Source organism: Ornithorhynchus anatinus, chromosome 5 (assembly GCF_004115215.2).
Source record: "Ornithorhynchus anatinus isolate Pmale09 chromosome 5, mOrnAna1.pri.v4, whole genome shotgun sequence".
Lineage (NCBI taxonomy): Eukaryota > Metazoa > Chordata > Mammalia > Monotremata > Ornithorhynchidae > Ornithorhynchus > Ornithorhynchus anatinus.
This window is the reverse complement of record NC_041732.1, coordinates 75,265,994-75,285,409: the sequence shown is the minus strand read 5'-3', so window position 1 is coordinate 75,285,409 and position 19,416 is coordinate 75,265,994. Positions and strand designations below refer to the sequence as shown.

Sequence of the window (19,416 nt, the reverse complement as noted above, 5' to 3'; positions counted from 1 at the left end):
TGGATGTGGAAAAACAGGACACTTGATACTCTGAATTCCAAAGTCAATGAATCTTAGGAGGGCCAGGACTCTTCCTGCCTAATTCAGCCTCTTCAATTCTGTGTTTAATTTTAGACAAACCATAGGTTTGTCTCTGGGCTTTCAATTTACTGCAATATATAGTCCACTGTGAAAGAAAGTTATGAGTCACCTTTAGAAGTTATAGCACATCAATTCAAATCAGGTTTAGAAATGCCCATCGGGAATGACAAATTTACTAGGCTATTAAGCAAAAAATGAAATCAATGACTTTATAATTCATTCATTCATTCAATAGTATTTATTGAGCGCTTACTATGTGCAGAGCACTGTACTAAGCGCTTGGAATGAACAAGTAGGCAACAGATAGAGACAGTCCCTGCCGTTTGACGGGCTTACGGTTTAATCGGGGGAGACGCACAGACGAGAACGATGGCGATAAACAGAGTCGAGGGGAAGAACATCTCGTAAAAACAATGGCGACTAAACAGAATCGTACAATTGTACAATTCATTGTACATTGTACAATTCATTAACAAAATAAATAGGGTAATGGAAATATATACAGTTGAGCAGACGAGTACAGTGCTGAGGGGATGGGAAGGGAGAGGGGGAGGAGCAGAGGGAAAGGGGGAAAAGAGGGTTTAGCTGCGGAGAGGTAAGGGGGGGGTGGCAGAGGGAGTAGAGGGAGAAGAGGAGCTCAGTCTGGGAAGGCCTCTTGGAGGAGGTGAGTTTTAAGTAGGGCTTTGAAGAGGGAAAGAGAATCGGTTTGGCGGAGGTGAGGAGGGAGGGCGTTCCGGGACCGCGGGAGGACGTGGCCCGGGGGTCGACGGCCGGATGGGCGAGACCGAGGGACGGCGAGGAGGCGGGCGGCAGAGGAGCAGAGCGTGCAGGGTGGGCGGTAGAAAGAGAGAAGGGAGGAGAGGTAGGAAGGGGCGAGGTGATGGAGAGCCTCGAAGCCTAGAGTGAGGAGTTTTTGTTTGGAGCGGAGGTCGATAGGCAACCACTGGAGTTGTTTAAGAAGGGGAGTGACATGCCCAGATCGTCTCTGCGGGAAGATGTGCCGGGCAGCGGAGTGAAGAATAGACCGGAGCGGGGCGAGAGAGGGGGAAGGGAGGTCAGAGAGAAGGCTGACACAGTAGTCTAGCCGGGATATAAAGAGAGCCCGTAGCGGTAAGGTAGCCGTTTGGGTAGAGAGGAAAGGGCGGATCTTGGCGATATTGTAAAGGTGAAACCGGCAGGTCTCGGTAACGGATAGGATGCGTGGGGTGAACGAGAGAGACGAGTCGAGGATGACACCGAGATCGCGGGCCCGAGAGACGGGAAGGATGGTCGTGCCATCCACGGGGATAGAGAAGTCTGGGAGAGGACCGGGTTTGGGAGGGAAGATGAGGAGCTCGGTCTCGCTCATGTTGAGTTTTAGGTGGCGGGCCGACATCCAAGCGGAGACGTCCCGGAGGCGGGAGGAGACGCGAGCCCGAAGGGAGGGGGAGAGGACAGGGGCGGAGATGTAGATCTGCGTGTCATCTGCGTAGAGATGGTAGTCGAAGCCGTGAGAGCGGATGAGTTCACCGAGGGAGTGAGTGTAAATGGAGAACAGAAGAGGGCCGAGAACTGACCCCTGAGGAACTCCAACAGTTAAAGGATGGGAGGGGGAGGAGGCGCCGGCAAAGGAGACCGAGAATGACCGGCCAGAGAGGTAAGAGGAGAACCGGGAGAGGACGGAGTCCGTGAAGCCAAGGTGAGATAAGGTCTCCTAGACTTTAAGCCCATCAATGGGCAGGGATTGTCTCTTTCTGTTGCCGAATTTTACATTCCAAGCGCTTAGTACATTGCTCTGCACATTGTAAGCGCTCAATAAATACTATTCAAAGTATTAATGACTAAAATTGAGAAAATGAGGTAGTGTTGGTCAGTGGCTGAGCACTGAACTGGAAGTGAGAAGGATTATTCCTGGCTTTGCCAACAACTGAGTTTGAGGCAGTTTCCTCATCTGGAAAAACAACAACAACAGAAATGACTAACCACAACAATTAGAGATGCTTTGCAAATATAAATTGCTATACAAATGTATACATGGGCAATAGGAAAAAATGTGATTTATTGTTTATTGTTTGATAACAGTTTTAAGTAGCCTTGGGGAAAACAGCAAGCCAGTGAAAAAAGGTGGCTGGTAAATGCTTTTGTACTTTTAACCAACTGAAGTTTGTTCTACCATTTGGGTTTCAAGAACTCGCAACTTTTCTATTACTTGGTTGCTTTGAAAGAATTCAGCAAACCACTTTGCTCTAGAATAATCTCTTCTAATTGAGATTGTTTCCTCAATGCCTAAAAATACACAATGCTATAAAATACTGATGCAATAGCTTGGCTTAGTGGAAAAAGCAAAAGTACTGGAGTCAAGAGACCTGAGTTCTAATCCTGGACCCCGCCTGGCTTCTGTGAGACCCGGGGCAAGTCAATCAATCATATTTAATGCGCCCTTACTGTGTGCAGAGCACTGTACTAAGTGCTTGGGAGAGGACAATAAAATAGAGTTGGTACACATGCTCCCTGCCCACAACAAGCTTACAGTCTAGAGGGGTGGGCAGATATGTACATAAGTGCTCTGGGGTTGAGGTAGAAGTGAACAAAAGGTGAATATCCAAGTGCCCACAGAGGGAGTGGGAGAATTCACTTAACTTCTCTATGCCTCAATATCTTCATTTCTAAAGAATATCAGTACCCCCCCCCCCATCTTTAGACTATGAGACTATGAGATAAGGAACGAGGCTTGCCAAAATTAAGATACTGGAAAATGAGTATATCAAGGTCAAAAACGTTGTCCGATTGTATAGGTACGCTATTAAAGAGAAGAGGGGAGACGGCCAACTTTTCTTCTACCGTGTAACTCGTGAAATGACAGAGATTACTTTACAACGTTATTTTTACTCACTCTTGTTTTTAATTCCCTAAGTGTAATTTTACAAGTATAATGGCATATGGCCAAATACTTCATACACTGGAGGGCTTAGTTATCTAAGCACTAAGTCTGCAATCCCTGGAACTGTAAGTTCAAATCCCAGAAAAGCTGACAGCTATGTTTTCCTCCCCAGAATAGAATGCGTGCTATTTAAATCATTTATTCTGTAAGCATGTGCCGGGTAGAGGGGGAAGTAGGAGAGGGAAGAGAGGAGGAAAGGAAGTCAAATGTGAAATATCAAATAAGACTACAGAAATGCTTTATGATACTTAAACTGTCTGCAAAGTATCTTAACTCTGTATATTTGATTGGACAATTTCTCTAGGTTGAAATGCCCCCTCTAGACTGTAAGGTCCTGATCGGGACCAAATCTACCAACTCTGTCGTACTTATACTCTCCCAAGCACTTAGTACACATAGTAAACACTAGATAAATCCACTGATTGTTATTCTGATTCCACTCTATAAATATTTTCCGACTGGCTCCCTCATTACAGTGTCAGCTCCTGTGGGCAGGGAACGTATCCTATGTTTCTTTGTACTTTTCCAAAGGGCTTAGAACAGTGCAATGCAACCAGTGAATACTCAATAAATCCCACCACTAGAACCACTGCTAACTTTCACGCAAGATCAAATAGGGGTAAGGTGTCTTACCTAGTGTCCACTGTCCTTTGTTTTTGTTTTTTAATGGCATTTGTTAAATACTTACTATGTGCCAGGCCCTTCACTAAGTGCTGGAGTAGCTACAAGGTAAACAGGTTGGACTTGGTCCATGTCCCACATGGGGCTCACAGTCTTAATCTTCATTTTCCAGATAACTGAGGCTCAGGGAAGCTAAGTGACTTGCCCAAGGTCACACAGCAGACAGGTGGCAGAGCCAGAATTAGAACCCAGGTCCTCTTACTCCCAGGTTCGTGCTCCTTCACTAGGAAATTCTATTTGTTGGGTAAAATGCTTGACCTGTATAACCTCAACTCCATCAAATAACGACTAGCACTTCTTAATGACAAAGCATTCTCTTTGCAAACTGCTTGATGTGGTTAGGACAACCGATTTATGACTGAAGGATAGTTTTTGTTTGCCTCAACATGGAATGATATATTAACTAGGAGATAATAAGGCAGATGATAGGCATGATCCAGCTCTCCCAAGCAATACCTGCTTTCCATGCCAATATCAAACAACCAAAGCTATCTTTGTCAACCTATCCGGCCCATTCAATAAATACCTGCAGGGCCTCATTTTATAAACCAACTGCCTCACAGGCAACTCACCAGATACTTTCCATCAGGAGAGAACTTGCAGAGCAGATTTGAGAGCTTAAACACTTCGGAGAAATTCATAACTCAGGCAGGCAAGGTGTCAGGAGGAGAGTGGCGGTAACACTGCTTCTGCAGGGAGGAAGCCCCTAATCAGGACCATCAATCCCTGGGGAAAAAGAAACCAGAATCACCCACAGCTGCTAAGGGGAAACAGGAACCAGGGTGGTGGATCCGGGGAAAAGTTCTGGGTATGGAAAAAAGCCAAGGCAAAAACACACAAACACAGATATACACACTCACTCTCATCCATCTCTGGGACAAACAGAAACTCATTATCATAGACTTTAAAGCACTCAATCAGCTCTCCTTTTCCGCCTCAATCTCACTGATCTACTATCACCTAGCCCGCACACTTTGCCAATCGACTCACTGTACCTTGATCTTGTCTGCTTCGCTGACATCCCCTTGCCCACATTCTCCCCCTGGCCAGGAACTCCTTCTGGCTTCATATGCCACAGACTAATGCTCTCCCAATTTTTAAAGCCATTCTAAAAATCGCATCTCCTCTACTCGATCAAACAATGGCATTTATTGAGTGCTTACAATGCACAGAGCACTGTACTAAATACTTTGGAAAGTACAACAAAATAGAGTTGTTAGACCCGATCCCTGCCCGCAAGCAGAAGCAGTGTGGCTTAGTGGAAAGAGTGAGGGTCTGGGTGTCAGAGGACCTGGGTTCTAATCCTGACTCCGCCACGTATCTGCTGTGTGACTCTGGACAAGTCACTTCACTTCTTTGTGCCTCAGTTCCCTCCTCTGTAAAAGTGGCATTAAGACTGTAAGCCCCATGCTGTGCATGGACTGTGTCTAAATTAACCTCTGTCTATCCCAGAGCGTAGTATAATGCCTGGCACATAGTAAGCATTCAGTAAATACCATTTAAAAAAAGCTTGCAATCTAGAGGAGGAGACACACATTAGAATATATCACAGTTAAGGGAAATGGCAAAATGTATGAATATGTGCAGAACGGCTTTCGGGGCTGAGGGTGAATATCAAGTGCTTAAGGGGCACAGACCTGAATGCACAGGCGATGCAGAGGGGAGGGTGGGAAAACGAGGTCTTGGCCGAGGAACGCATCTAAGAGAAGATATGATTTGAATAAGTCTTTGAAGGTGGGCAGAGGGAATATGTCTATCAATTATGTTATACTGTACTCTCAAGCACTGAGTGCTCTGCGCACGGTATGCCCTCGATAAATATGACTGATTGAGAGCGGTGGTCTGTCAGACATGGAGGGGGAGGGAGTTTCAGACCAGAGGGAGGACAAGGCGCAAAGAGACCTTCCCTGACTAACCCCTCATTTCCCCAATTATCTGCCCTCCCTTCTACATTGCCTTTGCCCTTGAGTCCGTACCCCTTTGGCACTTTATACTCACACCTCTTCAACCCTACAACATTTCTGTCCTTCTGCCCCTTCCCCTATCTGCCATGTATTTACAATGTTTATCTTCCCCTCTATACTGTAAACCTTGAGGGCAGAAATCATGTCAGTCAACTCTATTGCTCTGCATCAATCCGTGGTGGAATTTACTGAGCACTTAGTGTGCTCCCAAGCGCTTAGGACAGTGCTATGCACATGGTAAGCACTCAATAAACACTATTAATTGACTGAATGATGATGAAGATGGAATTTGTTGAGCCAAAGGAGTACGGACTCAAGGGCCTCCCTCTGGATTGTGCCAAGCTCTGTTCTGAGCACTGAGGTAACAATAATATTAATAATAAGGATGGTATTTGTTAAGCACTTACTATGTGCCAAGCACTATTCTAAGCGCTGGGGTAGATACAAGGTAATAAGGTTGTCCCACTTGGGGCTCACGATCTTAATCCCTATTTTACAGATGAGGTAACTGCGGCACACAGAAGTTAAGTGACTTGCCCAAGGTCACACAGCAGTCATAGGAGGAGCCTGGGACTAGAACCCACATCCTCTGTCTCCCAAGCCAGTGCTCTTGCCACTAGGCCATGCTGCTTATCAGGTTGGAAAGAAATGAAAGGACAGTGCTTCCAGTGCTTAGTACAGTGCCTTAGTCCAGTGTCACTTTCTCACGGTGCCTCAATTTCACCCGTCTCGACACCAAGCCCTGGCTCACGTCCTACCTCTGGCCTGGAACACCCTCCCTCCTCAAATCCACCAAACAATGACTCTCCCCCTCTTCAAAGCCTTACTGAAGGCCCATCTCCTCCCAGAGGCCTTCCCAGACTAAGCCCCGCTTTTCCTCATCTCCCACTCCCTTCTGCATGGCCCCGACTTGCTCCCTTTGCTCTTCCTCCCACTTCCTGCCCCACAGCACTTAGGGATGATACCTGTCTTTTATTTATTTATATTGATGTCTGTTTATTTGTACTGACGTCTGTCTCTCCCCTCCCCCTGCTCCCCGGACTGTGAGCTCATTGTGGTCAAGAATTGTCACTCTTTATTGCTGTATCGTACCTTCCCAAGAGCTTAGTACAGTGCCCTGCACGCAGTAAGCACTCAATAAATACAATTGAATGAATAAACGCTTAACAAATACCATAATTATTATTCGCACCCAGTGAGCGCTCAATATGCCATAATTATCTGTATCCAGTGAGCACTCAATAAATACAACTGAATAAGCGCTTAACAAAACCATAATTATTACTCACATCCAGTGGGAGCTCAATAGGAATGAATGAATAAGCACTTAACAAATACCATAATTATTATTTGCACACAGTGGGCGCTCAATAAATACGAAAGAATGAATGAACGGGCGCTTAATACCATAATTATTATTCGCACCCAGTGAGCGTTCAATAAATACAACAGATGAATAGGCTCTTAACAGATGCCATAATTATTATTATTTGCACCCAGTGAGCGCTCAATAAATACAACAGAATGAGGGAATGAATAAGTGTTTAAGAAATACCATAATTATTATTCGCGTCCAGTGAGCGCTCAATAAATACGACAGAATGAACAGGCACTTAATAAATACCATAATTATTATTTGCACCCAGTGAGCGCTCAATAAATACAACAGAATGGGTGAATGAGTAAGCGCTTACGAAATAGCATAATTATTATTCGCATCCAGTGAGCGCTCAATAAATATGACAAAATGAGTGAATTAATAAGCGCTTAAGAATGAATGAATAAATGAATGAAGAAGCCCTTAATAAATACCATAATTATTCGCATCCTGTGGGAGCACAATAAGACAATGAATGAATAGGCGCTTAACAAATACCATAATTATTATTCGCACCCAGTGCGCGCTCAATAAATACCACAGAATGAATAGGCACTTAAGAAACACCGTAATTATTATTTATACCCAGTGAGCGCTCAATAAATACGAGAGAATGAATAAATGGGCACTTAAGAAAAACCATAATTATTATTCGCATTCAGTGGGAGCTCAATGCGACTGAATGAATAGGTGCTTAAGAAATACCATGATTATTATTCGCACCCAGTGAGCGCTCAATAAATACGACAGAATGAGTGAATGAATAAGTGTTTAAGAAATACCATAATTATTATTCGCGTCCAGTGAGCGCTCAATAAATACGACAGAATGAACAGGCACTTAATAAATACCATAATTATTATTTGCACCCAGTGAGCGCTCAATAAATACAACAGAATGGGTGAATGAGTAAGCGCTTACGAAATAGCATAATTATTATTCGCATCCAGTGAGCGCTCAATAAATATGACAAAATGAGTGAATTAATAAGCGCTTAAGAATGAATGAATAAATGAATGAAGAAGCCCTTAATAAATACCATAATTATTCGCATCCTGTGGGAGCACAATAAGACAATGAATGAATAGGCGCTTAACAAATACCATAATTATTATTCGCATCCCGTGGGAGCTCAATGCGACTGAATGAATAGGTGCTTAACAAATACCATGATCATTATTCGCACCCAGTGAGCGTCAATAAATACGACCGAATGAGTGAATGAATAGGCGCTTAAGAAATACTGTAATTATTATTCGCACCCAGTGAGTGCTCAATAAATACGACAGAATGAATGAATAGATGCTTAACAAATACCATAATTATTATCTGCATCCAGTGGGAGCTCAATACGACTGAATGAATAGGCGCTTAACAAAAACCATAATCATTATTCGCACCCAGTGAGCGCTCAATAAATACGACCGAATGAGTGAATGAATAGGCGCTTAAGAAATACCATAATTATTATTCGCACCCAGTGAGCGCTCAATAAATACCACAGAATGAACAGGCGCTTAACAAATACCATAATCATTATTCGCACCCAGTGAGCGCTCAATAAATACGACAGAATAAGTGAATGAATAGGCGCTTAAGAAATACCGTAATTGTTATTCGCGCCCAGGGAGCGCTCAATAAATACCACAGAATGAGGGAATGAATAGGAGCTTCAGAAATACCGTAATTATTATTCGCACCCAGTGAGTGCTCAATAAATACGGCAGAATGAATGAACAGGAGCTTAACAAATACCATAATTATTATTCGCATCCAGTGGGAGCTCAATACAGCCCAATGAATAGGCGCTTAACAAATACCATAATTACTACTCGCACCCAATGAGCGCTCAATAAATACAACCGAATGAGGGAATGAATAGGCGCTTAAGAAATACCGTAATTCTTATTCGCACCCAGGGAGCGCTCAATAAATACCACAGAATGAATGAACAGGCGTTTAAGAAATACCATAATTATTATTTGCATCCATTGGGAGCTCAATTCGACAATGAATGAATGAATGAATAGGCGCTTAAGAAATACCGTAATTCTTATTCGCACCCAGGGAGTGCTCAATAAATACCACAGAATGAATGAATGGACGCTTAACAAATACCATAATTATTATTCGCATCCCGTGGGAGCTCAATACGACAATGAATGAATGAATGAATAGGCGCTTAAGAAATACCAGAATCACTGCGCTTAAGAAATACCGTAATTCTTATTCGCACCCAGGGAGTGCTCAATAAATACCACAGAATGAATGAATGGACGCTTAACAAATACCATAATTATTATTCGCATCCCGTGGGAGCTCAATACGACAATGTATGAATGAATGAATGAATAGGCGCTTAATAATAATAATAATAATAATAATAATGTTGGTATTTGTTAAGCGCTTACTATGTGCCGAGCACTGTTCTAAGCGCTGGGGTAGACACAGGGGAATCAGGTTGTCCCACGTGGGGCTCACAGTCTTCATCCCCATTTTAGAGATGAGGGAACTGAGGCCCAGAGAAGTGAAGTGACTTGCCCACAGTCACACAGCCGACAAGTGGCAGAGCTGGGATTCGAACTCATGAGCCCTGACTCCAAAGCCCGTGCTCTTTCCACTGCGCCACGCTGAATGAATGGACGCTTAAGAAATACCATAATTATTTGCATCCAGTGGGAGCTCAATACGACAATGAATGAATGAATAGGCGCTTAAAAAATACCGTAATTCTTATTCGCACCCAGGGAGCGCTCAATAAATACCACAGAATGAATGAATGGACGCTTAACAAATACCATAATTATTATTCGCATCCCGTGGGAGCTCAATACGACAATGTATGAATGAATGAATAGGCGCTTAAGAAATACCGTAATTCTTATTCGCACCCAGAGAGCGCTCAATAAATACCATAGAATGAATGAACAGGCGATTAAGAAATACCATAATTATTATTTGCATCCAGTGGGAGCTCAATACGACGGTGAATGAATGAATAGGCGCTTAAGAAATACCGTAATTCTTATTCGTACCCAGGGAGCGCTCAATAAATACCACAGAATGAATGAATGGACGCTTAAGAAATACCATAATTATTATTCGCAACCCGTGGGAGCTCAATACGTCAATGAATGAATGAATGAATGAATGAATAGGCGCTTAAGAAATACCGTAATTCTTATTCGCACCCAGGGAGCGCTCAATAAATACCCCAGAATGAATGTATGAGACCTAATTTCTCTCTCACACACACACACACAGAGACCCGACCAAAGAGAAAATGAATAGGCGCTTAAGAAATACCGTAATTCTTATTCGCACCCAGGGAGCGCTCAATAAATACCCCAGAATGAGGGGATGAATGAATGAGACACAATTTCTGACAGACAGGCACACACAGAGCGGCGGTCAAAGGGAAGATGCCCGGCGCCGTCTCTCTCTCCCCACCACACGCGGCCACAAGCACCCACTGCGGCCCGTCTCCTCGGCCAAGTGTGGGGCCTGTGATAGACGCCCCCTCCCCCCGCGCCCCCCCGCCCCCGGGCCGCACGCACCTGGAGGGGGAGGGGAAAGGGGAGGAGACGGGGGCTGGTGGTGAGAATGAATGGGAGCGGGGATTCCGGCTCCCTCAGCACGGCCCTCGCCTTCCTCCTCCTCGTCGTCGTCCCTGTCGCTGTCGTCCTCCCGGGCCGCGCCGCCTCAGAGCCGCCGCCCCCACCCCCCCGTCCCGCCACGACCCCCGCTCTCCGCGGGCCGGAAGCGCGGGGATGGCGCGAAGCCGAACGCAGCCAATCAAAGCCCGGCGCGGCCCGCAGGGGATTGTGGGGGTTGTAGTCCTCCCCCCCGACCTCAACCCCCTCCCCGGCCCGCACGGGATTGTGGGAATTGCAGTCCTCCCCGGCCCCTCCCCGCCCGAGGGGCTGGTTTTAAAGGGACCCTGACACATTTCTAGGACCCGGGGATTTTCAGTGGGAAAATGGCGGGCCGGCGAAAGCCGTCCTGCACGCAGCCTGTGTCATTCATTCATTCATTCATTCATTCATTCATTCATTCATTCATTCATCCATCCATCCATTCATCCATCTATTCACCCATCCATCCATTCATTCATCCATCCATTCATTCATCCATTCATTCATCCATTCATTCATCCATCCATCCATTCATTCATCCATCTATTCACCCATCCATCCATTCATTCATCCATCCATCCATCCATCCATCCATTCATCCATCTATTCACCCATCCATCCATTCATTCATCCATCCATCCATCCATTCATCCATCCATTCTTCCATCCATCCATCCATCCATCCATCCATCCATCCATCCATCATAATAATAATAATAATAATGTTGGTATTTGTTAAGTGCTTACTATGTGCAGAGCACTGCTCTAAGCGCTGGGGTAGACACAGGGGAATCAGGTTGCCCCACGAGGGGCTCACAGTCTTAATCCCCATTTTACAGATGAGGTAACTGAGGCCCAGAGCAGTGAAGTGACTTGCCCACAGTCACACAGCTGACAAGTGGCAGAGCCGGGAGTCGAACCCATGACCTCTAACTCCAAAGCCCGGGCTCGTTCCACTGAGCCACGCTGCTTCATTCGTTCATCCATTCAATAGTATTTATTGAGCGCTTACTATGTGCAGAACACTGTACTAAGCGCTGGGAATGGACAGTTGGGCAACAGATTGAGACCGTCCCTGCCCATTGACGGGCTCACATTCAACAGTATTTACTAAGCGCTTACTACGTACAGAGCACTGTACTAAAAGCTGGGATTGGACAATTCGGCAATAGATAGAGACCATCCCTGCTCAATGACGGGCTTACATTCAATAGTATTTATTGAGCGCTTACTATGAGCAGAACACTGTACTAAGCGCTTGGAATGTAAGACTCGGTAACAGATAGAGACCATCCCTGCCCAATGACCGGCTCACAGTCTAAACGGGGGAGACAGCAGAGCAAAACAGAACAAAACAAAAACAAGACCACATCATTAAGATAAATAAAATCAAGGGGATGTACACCTCATTAAGCAAAATAAATAGGGTAATAAATAATATATACAAATGAGCACAGTGCTGAGGGGAAGGGGGAAGAGCAGAGGGTGGGGGAGAGGTGAAGGGGAACAGAGGGAAAAGGGGAAGATCAGTGTAGGAAGGCCTCTTGGAGGAGTTGAGCTCTCAGTAGGGCTTGGAAGAGGGGAAGAGAGTTAGGTTGGCGGAGGTGAGGAGGGAGAGCGTTCCGGGACGGCGGGAGGACGTAGGCCAGGGGTTGATGGCGGGATAGGCGAGAAGGGGGGACGGTGAGGAGGTGGGCGGCAGAGGAGCGGAGTTTATGGGGTGGGCAGTAGAAAGAGAGAAGGGAGGTGAGGTAGGAGGGGGCAAGGTGATGGAGACCTTTGAAGCCAGGAGTGAGGAGTTTTTGTTTCACGCGAAGGTCGATAGGCAACCACTGGAGGTTTCTGAGGAGGGCAGTGACATGCCCAGAGCGTTTCTGTAGGAAGATGAGCCGGACAGCGGAATGAAGAATAGACAGGGGTGGGGAGAGACAGGAGGAAGGGAGGTCAGAGAGGAGGCTGACACAATAATCCAGCCGGGATATTATGAGAGCATGAGTAAGCGCTTAACATCAGAGAGGAGGCTAACACAGTAATCTGGCCAGATCTGGCCCAGTGTCACCTACAGTGAAGGCGTTCATCGTCGTTACCTCAGCCCTAGATCGGAAACCAGGTTGTAAACTCCTGGACTCGCATCTGCAAAAGCCAGGTCGCTCTCCCAAGCGCTCAGTACAGTGTTCCCCACACACGGGAAGAGCTCGACAAATAAACCGATTCATTGGAACCCGCTATAATCACCGTACGATATCACGCCTCAGCATAACATAAACTAATCAGATTGTGCAATAGGTAACGTATCCCATGCAGCGGAGAAGCTGCTTGGTTTAAGTTTAGGGGATAGACCACGGGCCCGGCAGTCAGAAGGACTTGGGTTCTAATTCCGGCTCTGCCGCGTGTTTGCTATGTGACCTTAGGAGAGTCATTTCACTTCTCTGGGACTCAGTTACCTCATCTGTAAAATGGGGATTAAGGCTGTGACCCCCCATGTGGGACGGTGATCGATAAACTTGTATAATAATGATGGTGCTTGTTAAGCGCTTACTATCAAGAACTGTTCTAAGAGTGCTCTGCACATAGTAAACGTTCAATAAATACTATTGAATGAAGCACTGATGGGAAGCAGCGTGACTCAGTGGAAAGAGCCTGGGCTTCGGAGTCAGAGGTCATGGGTTCGACTCCCCGCTCTGCCACTTGTCAGCTGTGTGACTGTGGGCAAGTCACTTCACTTCTCTGGGACTCAGTTACCTCATCTGTAAAATGGGGATTAACTGTGAGCCTCACGTGGGACAACCTGATTACCCTGTATCTACCCCAGCGCTTAGAACAGTGCTCTGCACATAGTAAGCGCTTAACAAATACCAACATTATTATTACTGAGCTATCAGCTTGTCCCACGTGGGGCTCACAGTCTTAATCCCCATTTTACAGCTGGGGAAACCGAGGCCCAGAGAAGCTTAGTGACTTGCCCAAGGTCACACAGCTGACAAGGGGAAGAATCAAGATTAGAACCCAAGCCCTCTGACTCCCAACCCGTGCTCTTTCCGCTAGGCCACGCTGCTTCTTGTATCTACCCTAATGCTTAGTACAGTGTTTGGCACATAGTAAGTGCTTAACAGGTACCATAATCATTGCTATTATTAGGCAGCTAAGCCTGGGGAGTCACTGTTCTGCCAGGTGGTTTGAGAGCAGTCATTTTAACCTCTCTTTGCCTCAGTTTCCCCATTAGTAAAATGGGGATAATACTTGCTCCCTCTACCTCTTAGATAGTGAGTTCATTGTGGGATAGGGACTGTGTCCAATATGATTACCTGACCTCTACTAAATATACAAAGTACTTAATCCATCAATCATATTTATGAGTGCTTACTATGTTCAGAGCACTGTACTAAGTGCTTGGGACAGTACAATAGAACAGAATTAGCAGGCACGTTCCCTGCCCATAACGAGATTAGTTTACAGTCTAGCGGGAGAGACAGATATTAATTTGAATAAATCTAAATACTTAGTATATTATGTGATTGTATAAATCTGTGGTGAACGCGCCTATATTTTAGGTTTGGAAACAAGGACAATCCTGGAATAAATCTCGCCCAAAGATCATATGGCTTGTTGCAATTATAAGACAATAAAAATATACGATTCATTAGTCCCAGCTGAGACCCAACCTACCTTTAGATTTTCCCTCCCCAGGGAAATTGTTTGAGGTGGATTATGGAAGAAAAGCTAATGGTGAAAGATAAAGATCAGTGTGAAACAAAAATGTTTGTAAACACACAGGTGTTATGGATTCCAATTTCTTTGGTCCACTCTACTATCATAATAATAATGATGGCATCTGTTAAGCGCTTATGAAGCGCAAAGCACTGTTCTAAGCGCTGGAGAGGATACAAGGTGATCAGGTCGTCCCACATGGGGCTCACAGTCTTCATCCCCATTTTACAGATGAGATAACTGGGGCACAGAGAAGTTAAGTGACTTGCCCAAAGTCACACAGCTGACAAGCGGCTGATCGGGATTTGAACCCATGACCATTACTATCACTGGGTAATGGTGAAGCTGTATATGTGTAGATATTGATGGGTATCTAGATATGCTGTGGTCATCCAAACCATAAATAACCATAAATTCGAACCTTTAGTACTATCAACAAGCCCTCTCTTCTGCCTTGTTCAGGCATCCCAGCTCTGCCACTTGTCAGCTGTGTGACTGTGGGCAAGTCACTTAACTTCTCTGTGCCTCAGTTCCCTCATCTGTAAAATGGGGATTAAGACTGTGAGCCTCATGTGGGACAACCTGATTACCCTGTATACCCCAGCGCTTAGAACAGCGCTCTGCACATAGTAAGCGCTTAACAAATGCCAACGTTATTATTATTTGGATCTATGACCTTTGGGCATTTGCCATCTGTCCCAACCTCAACCCCACAGCACCCTCCACCTCACAACATTTATGTACCTATCTATAAATAATGTGTTGTAAATTATTTCTTCATAATGTCTGTCTCCCCCTCAAGACTGGAAGAGCTCATTGTGGGCAGAGAAAGTGTCTGCTCACGCTGTTATATTGTACTCTCCCAAACATTTAGTACAGTGCTCTGCACACAATAAGCACTCAATAAATACCACTGATGAAGATAATGATGACAACCAGCTGCACAGACCATTAGTACCATCAACAATTTTTCCACACAACCTTTCAGGCCTCCAGCCGATCTGTCCATTCCAAGCGCTTAGTACAGTGCTCTGCACATAGTAAGCGCTCAATAAATACTATTGAATGAATGAATGAATTCATTAATTAATTAATGAGGCTTGCCCACTGTTTTCAGAAGAAGATTTTTTTAGGAGTAGTTACTGTAGAGCCAAGGATACTTTATAGACATAGATGTAGATGTAAATACTGAATATAAATATAACCAGGTATGCATATAGATACTGGGTTAATTGTAGATATGGATATAGAAGTTATAGAGATACAGATGTAGAGATACATATTGTACCGTTACAGATCTAGATTATCTATCAATCTATCAATCAATCGTATTTATGGAGCACTTACTCTGTGCAGAGCTCTCTACTAAGCGCTTGGTAGAGTACAAAGCCCTTGGGAGAATACTATATAAATAACTGATTGTAAATACGTTGTGGTCAGGGAACTTGTCTACTAACTCTACTATACTGTGATCTCGCAAACACGTGAAGCAGCGTGGACTTGGGAGTCAGAGGTCGTGGGTTCTAATCTAATCTGCCACTTGTCAGCTGTGTGACTTTGGGCAAGTCACTTAATTTCTCGGTTAATGAGGTGTACATCCCCTTGCGTGGCTCAGTGGAAAGAGCCCGGGCTTTGGAGTCAGAGGTCATGAGTTCGAATCCCAGCTCTGCCACGTGTCAGCTGTGTGACTGTGGGCGAGTCACTTACCTTCTCTGTGCCTCAGTTCCCTCATCTGTAAGATGGGGATTAAGACTGTGAGCCCCACGTGGGACATCCTGATTCCCCTGTGTCTACCCCAGCGCTTAGAACAGTGCTCGGCACATAGTAAGCGCTTAACAAATACCAACATTATTAATATTATTGATTCTATTTATCTTGATAATGTCGTCTTGTTTCTGTCCATCTGTCTCCCCCGATTAGACTGTAAACCCGTCATTGGGCAGGTATTTTCTCTATCTGTTGCCGAATTGTATATTCCAAGCGCTTAGTACAGTGCTCTGCACATAGTAAGCGCTCAATAAATACTATTGAATGAATGAATAATCCCGGCTTCTCCACTTGTCAGCTGTGTGACTTTGGGCAAGTCACTTCACTTCTATGTGCCTCAGTTCCCTCATCTGTAAAATGGGGATTAAGACTGTGAGCCCCACGTGGGACAACCTGATTACCTTGTGTCTACTCCAGCGCTTAGAACAGTGCTTGGCACATAGTAAGCGCTTAACAAATGTCATAATCATCATCATTATTATAGTGTTCTGCACACAGTAAGCACTCAATGAATTCGATTGATTGAGTGATTGGAAAACAGTGCTCTCTATACCTTGAAGGTAAGGTCAGATGGCTAAAAGAGCCCCGGCTTGGGAGTCAGAGTTCATGGGTTCGAATCCCGGCTCTGCCACTTGTCAGCTGTGCGACTGTGGGCAAGTCACTTCACTTCTCTGTGCCTCAGTGACCTCATCTGTAAAAAGGAGATGAAGACTGTGAGCCTCACGTGGGACAACCTGATGACCCTGTATCTACCCCAGCGCTTAGAACAGTGCTCTGCACGTAGTAAGCGCTTAACAAATACCAACATTATTATTATTAAACGGTCACGATTAGCTGTCTCCCTTTTCCTCGTCTGCTCTTTCTATTCCTACTTCCCAGATCGTGTTCCTCCTTCCTCCCAAATTCACTCTCACGGACTCTCTCCCATTTCTTTCCCCCGCGCGTTCCTCCGCCGCGCCTTCCTCCACCGGCCCGTCAAATCCGCCATCGAATATCCTGTCCCCCCTTCAAAGCCCTCGAAAAAGCCGCCTCCCCAAGAAGCCCTCCTTGGTTAATTCCCCTATCCATCCGTGCGTACCACCCTAATAGCAGAGTGGATCTGTTAACGGTTTATTCTTCAGCGTGGCTTAGTGGGAAAAGCACGGGCTTAGGAGTCAGAGGTTGTGGGCTCTAATCCTGGCTCTGCCACTTGTCAGCTGTGTGACTTTGGGCAAGTCACTTAATTTCTCTGTGCCTCAGTAACCTCATCTGTAAAATGGGGATGTGAGCCCCACCTGGGACAACCTGATAACCTTATATCTCCCCCAGCGCTTAGAATAGTGCTTGGCACTTTGTAAGCGCTTAACAAATACCATCCTTATTATGATTATTATTATTATAGTGCTAATTGACTTGCTTACTTTCGATCTTTATCTATTTCCATTCATCTACTGTCCTATTGTATCTTTGTTACTTTGTCTGCTCCTGTTTTCCCCTTAGGCTAAAGTTCCGAGGAGTCGAAGGCAGAGATTGTGTTTTTAACTCTGTTGGGTGTTCAGCAGCCCGAAGTGCATACAGGGGATTAATTCATTAATTGTGGTATTTGCTAAGCGCTTACTATGTGCCAGGCACCGTACTGAGCGCTGGGGTGGAGACACGCAAATTGAATTGGACACAGTCCCTGTCCCAGGTGGGGCTCACAGTTTTGATCCTCATTTTCCAGATGAGGGAACTGAGGCCCAGAGAAGTGAAATGACTTGCCCAAGGTCACACAGCAGACAAGTGGCAGAGTCGGGATGAATTCATTCATTCATTCATTCATTCAAACGTATTTATTAAGCGTTTATTGTGTGAGGAGCTAAGCGCTTGGGAAAGTACAATGCAATACTAAAGAGTGGCCAACCCTGCCCACAACGAACTCAGAGTCTAGAGGGGATGCTCAGTACAGTGTTCTACACTCATCATGGGGCCCGGTCCAGGGCTCCTCACCTGGCAGCAAACCGATGCATTACTTCCTTTCCTTATCTGTAAAATGGGGATTAAAACTGTGAACCCCATGTGGGACGGGGACGGTGTCCAACCCGATTAGCTTGTATCCACCCCTGTGCTTAGTACAGTGCCTGGAACACAGTAAGCGCTTAGCAGATACCGTAAAGAAAGTCTGTGTTCAGTATTAGAGTTCTGCTCGTGTCGGCTTCTCAATAGATGGTATTGATGCGCATCATTGAAGGCCCATCTCGTCTAAGAAGGCTTCCCTGACTAAGCCCTCCTCTCCTCTTCTCCCACTCCCTTCTTCTGGGCTGCTCTGACTTGCTCCTTCATTCGTCCTCCCTCCCATCCCCAAGGCACATGTGTATATACCTGTACATACGTGTAATTTATTTATTCGTCTATTTATTTATTTATATTAATGTCTGTCTCCCCGTCTGGATTGTGAGCTCGTTGTGGGCAGGAATCTGTTGTTAGATTGTACTTTCCCAAGCTCTTGGTACGATGCTTTGCACACGGTATGCGCGCTCAATAAATACGAGTGAAATAATGAATGATGGCGATTGTGGAGCGGGCAAAATAATAATAATAATCATGGTATTTGTTAAGCGCTTACTATGTGCCAGGCACTGTTCTAAGCGCTGGGGTGGATACAAGCAAATCGGGTGGGACACGGTCCCTGTCCCAAATGGGGCTCGCAGTCTCACTCCTCATCTAACTGATGAGGCAACTGAGGTCCGGAGAAGTCAGGTGACTTGCCCAAGGTCACAACACAGACAAGTGGAGGAGCCGGGGGATTAGAACCCAGGTCCTTCTGACTCCCAGGCCAGTGCTCTAGCCCCTAGGCCACGCTGCTTCTCCAAAGGAATCGGAAATCCGAATTTCTCGGGATCTTCGCATGTTCGCAAGCGTTTTAATACTACTACTACTACTAATAATAATAATGGCATTTGTTAAGCGCTTACTATGTGCCAAGCCCCGTTTTAAGCGCTGGGGGAGATACGAGGGAGTCAGGTTGTCCCACTTAGGGCTCACAGTCTTCATCCCCCATTTTACAGATGAGGAAACTGAGGCCCAGAGAAGTGAAGTGACTTGCCCCAAGTCACATCGCTGATAAGTGGCGGAGTCGGGATTAGAACCCACGACCTCTGGCTCCCATCGCCGGGTTGAGCGGAGCTCTCCGGCCGGGAAGCCGTGAGAGGGACGCAATAAGAAGCCTTTTCTTCGTCCCGGGCTTGGGCAGGACTCAAGGCCTCAGAGCCCCCCGGGATGCGGGGTGGAAGACAGGGGAGAGCAGGGGGCTGGCACCCAGGG

At 45.7% G+C, this 19,416-nt stretch overlaps 1 protein-coding gene across 1 annotated transcript in view; it reads right to left on the bottom strand.

Annotated features, from left to right (window-relative positions):
• The window catches only part of WRAP73 (WD repeat containing, antisense to TP73), a 42,633-nt gene extending 31,889 nt beyond the window's left edge, over nucleotides 1-10,744 (bottom strand). The window contains exons 1-2 of the mRNA XM_029066470.2: nucleotides 10,582-10,744; nucleotides 4,255-4,408 (exon numbers count right to left, since the gene is read on the bottom strand). Of these exons, the coding sequence (XP_028922303.1) occupies nucleotides 4,255-4,323 (69 nt within the window). The 5' untranslated portion in view covers nucleotides 4,324-4,408; nucleotides 10,582-10,744. The remainder of the gene's footprint in view (nucleotides 1-4,254; nucleotides 4,409-10,581) is intronic.
• Nucleotides 10,745-19,416: the final 8,672 nt, after the last annotated feature.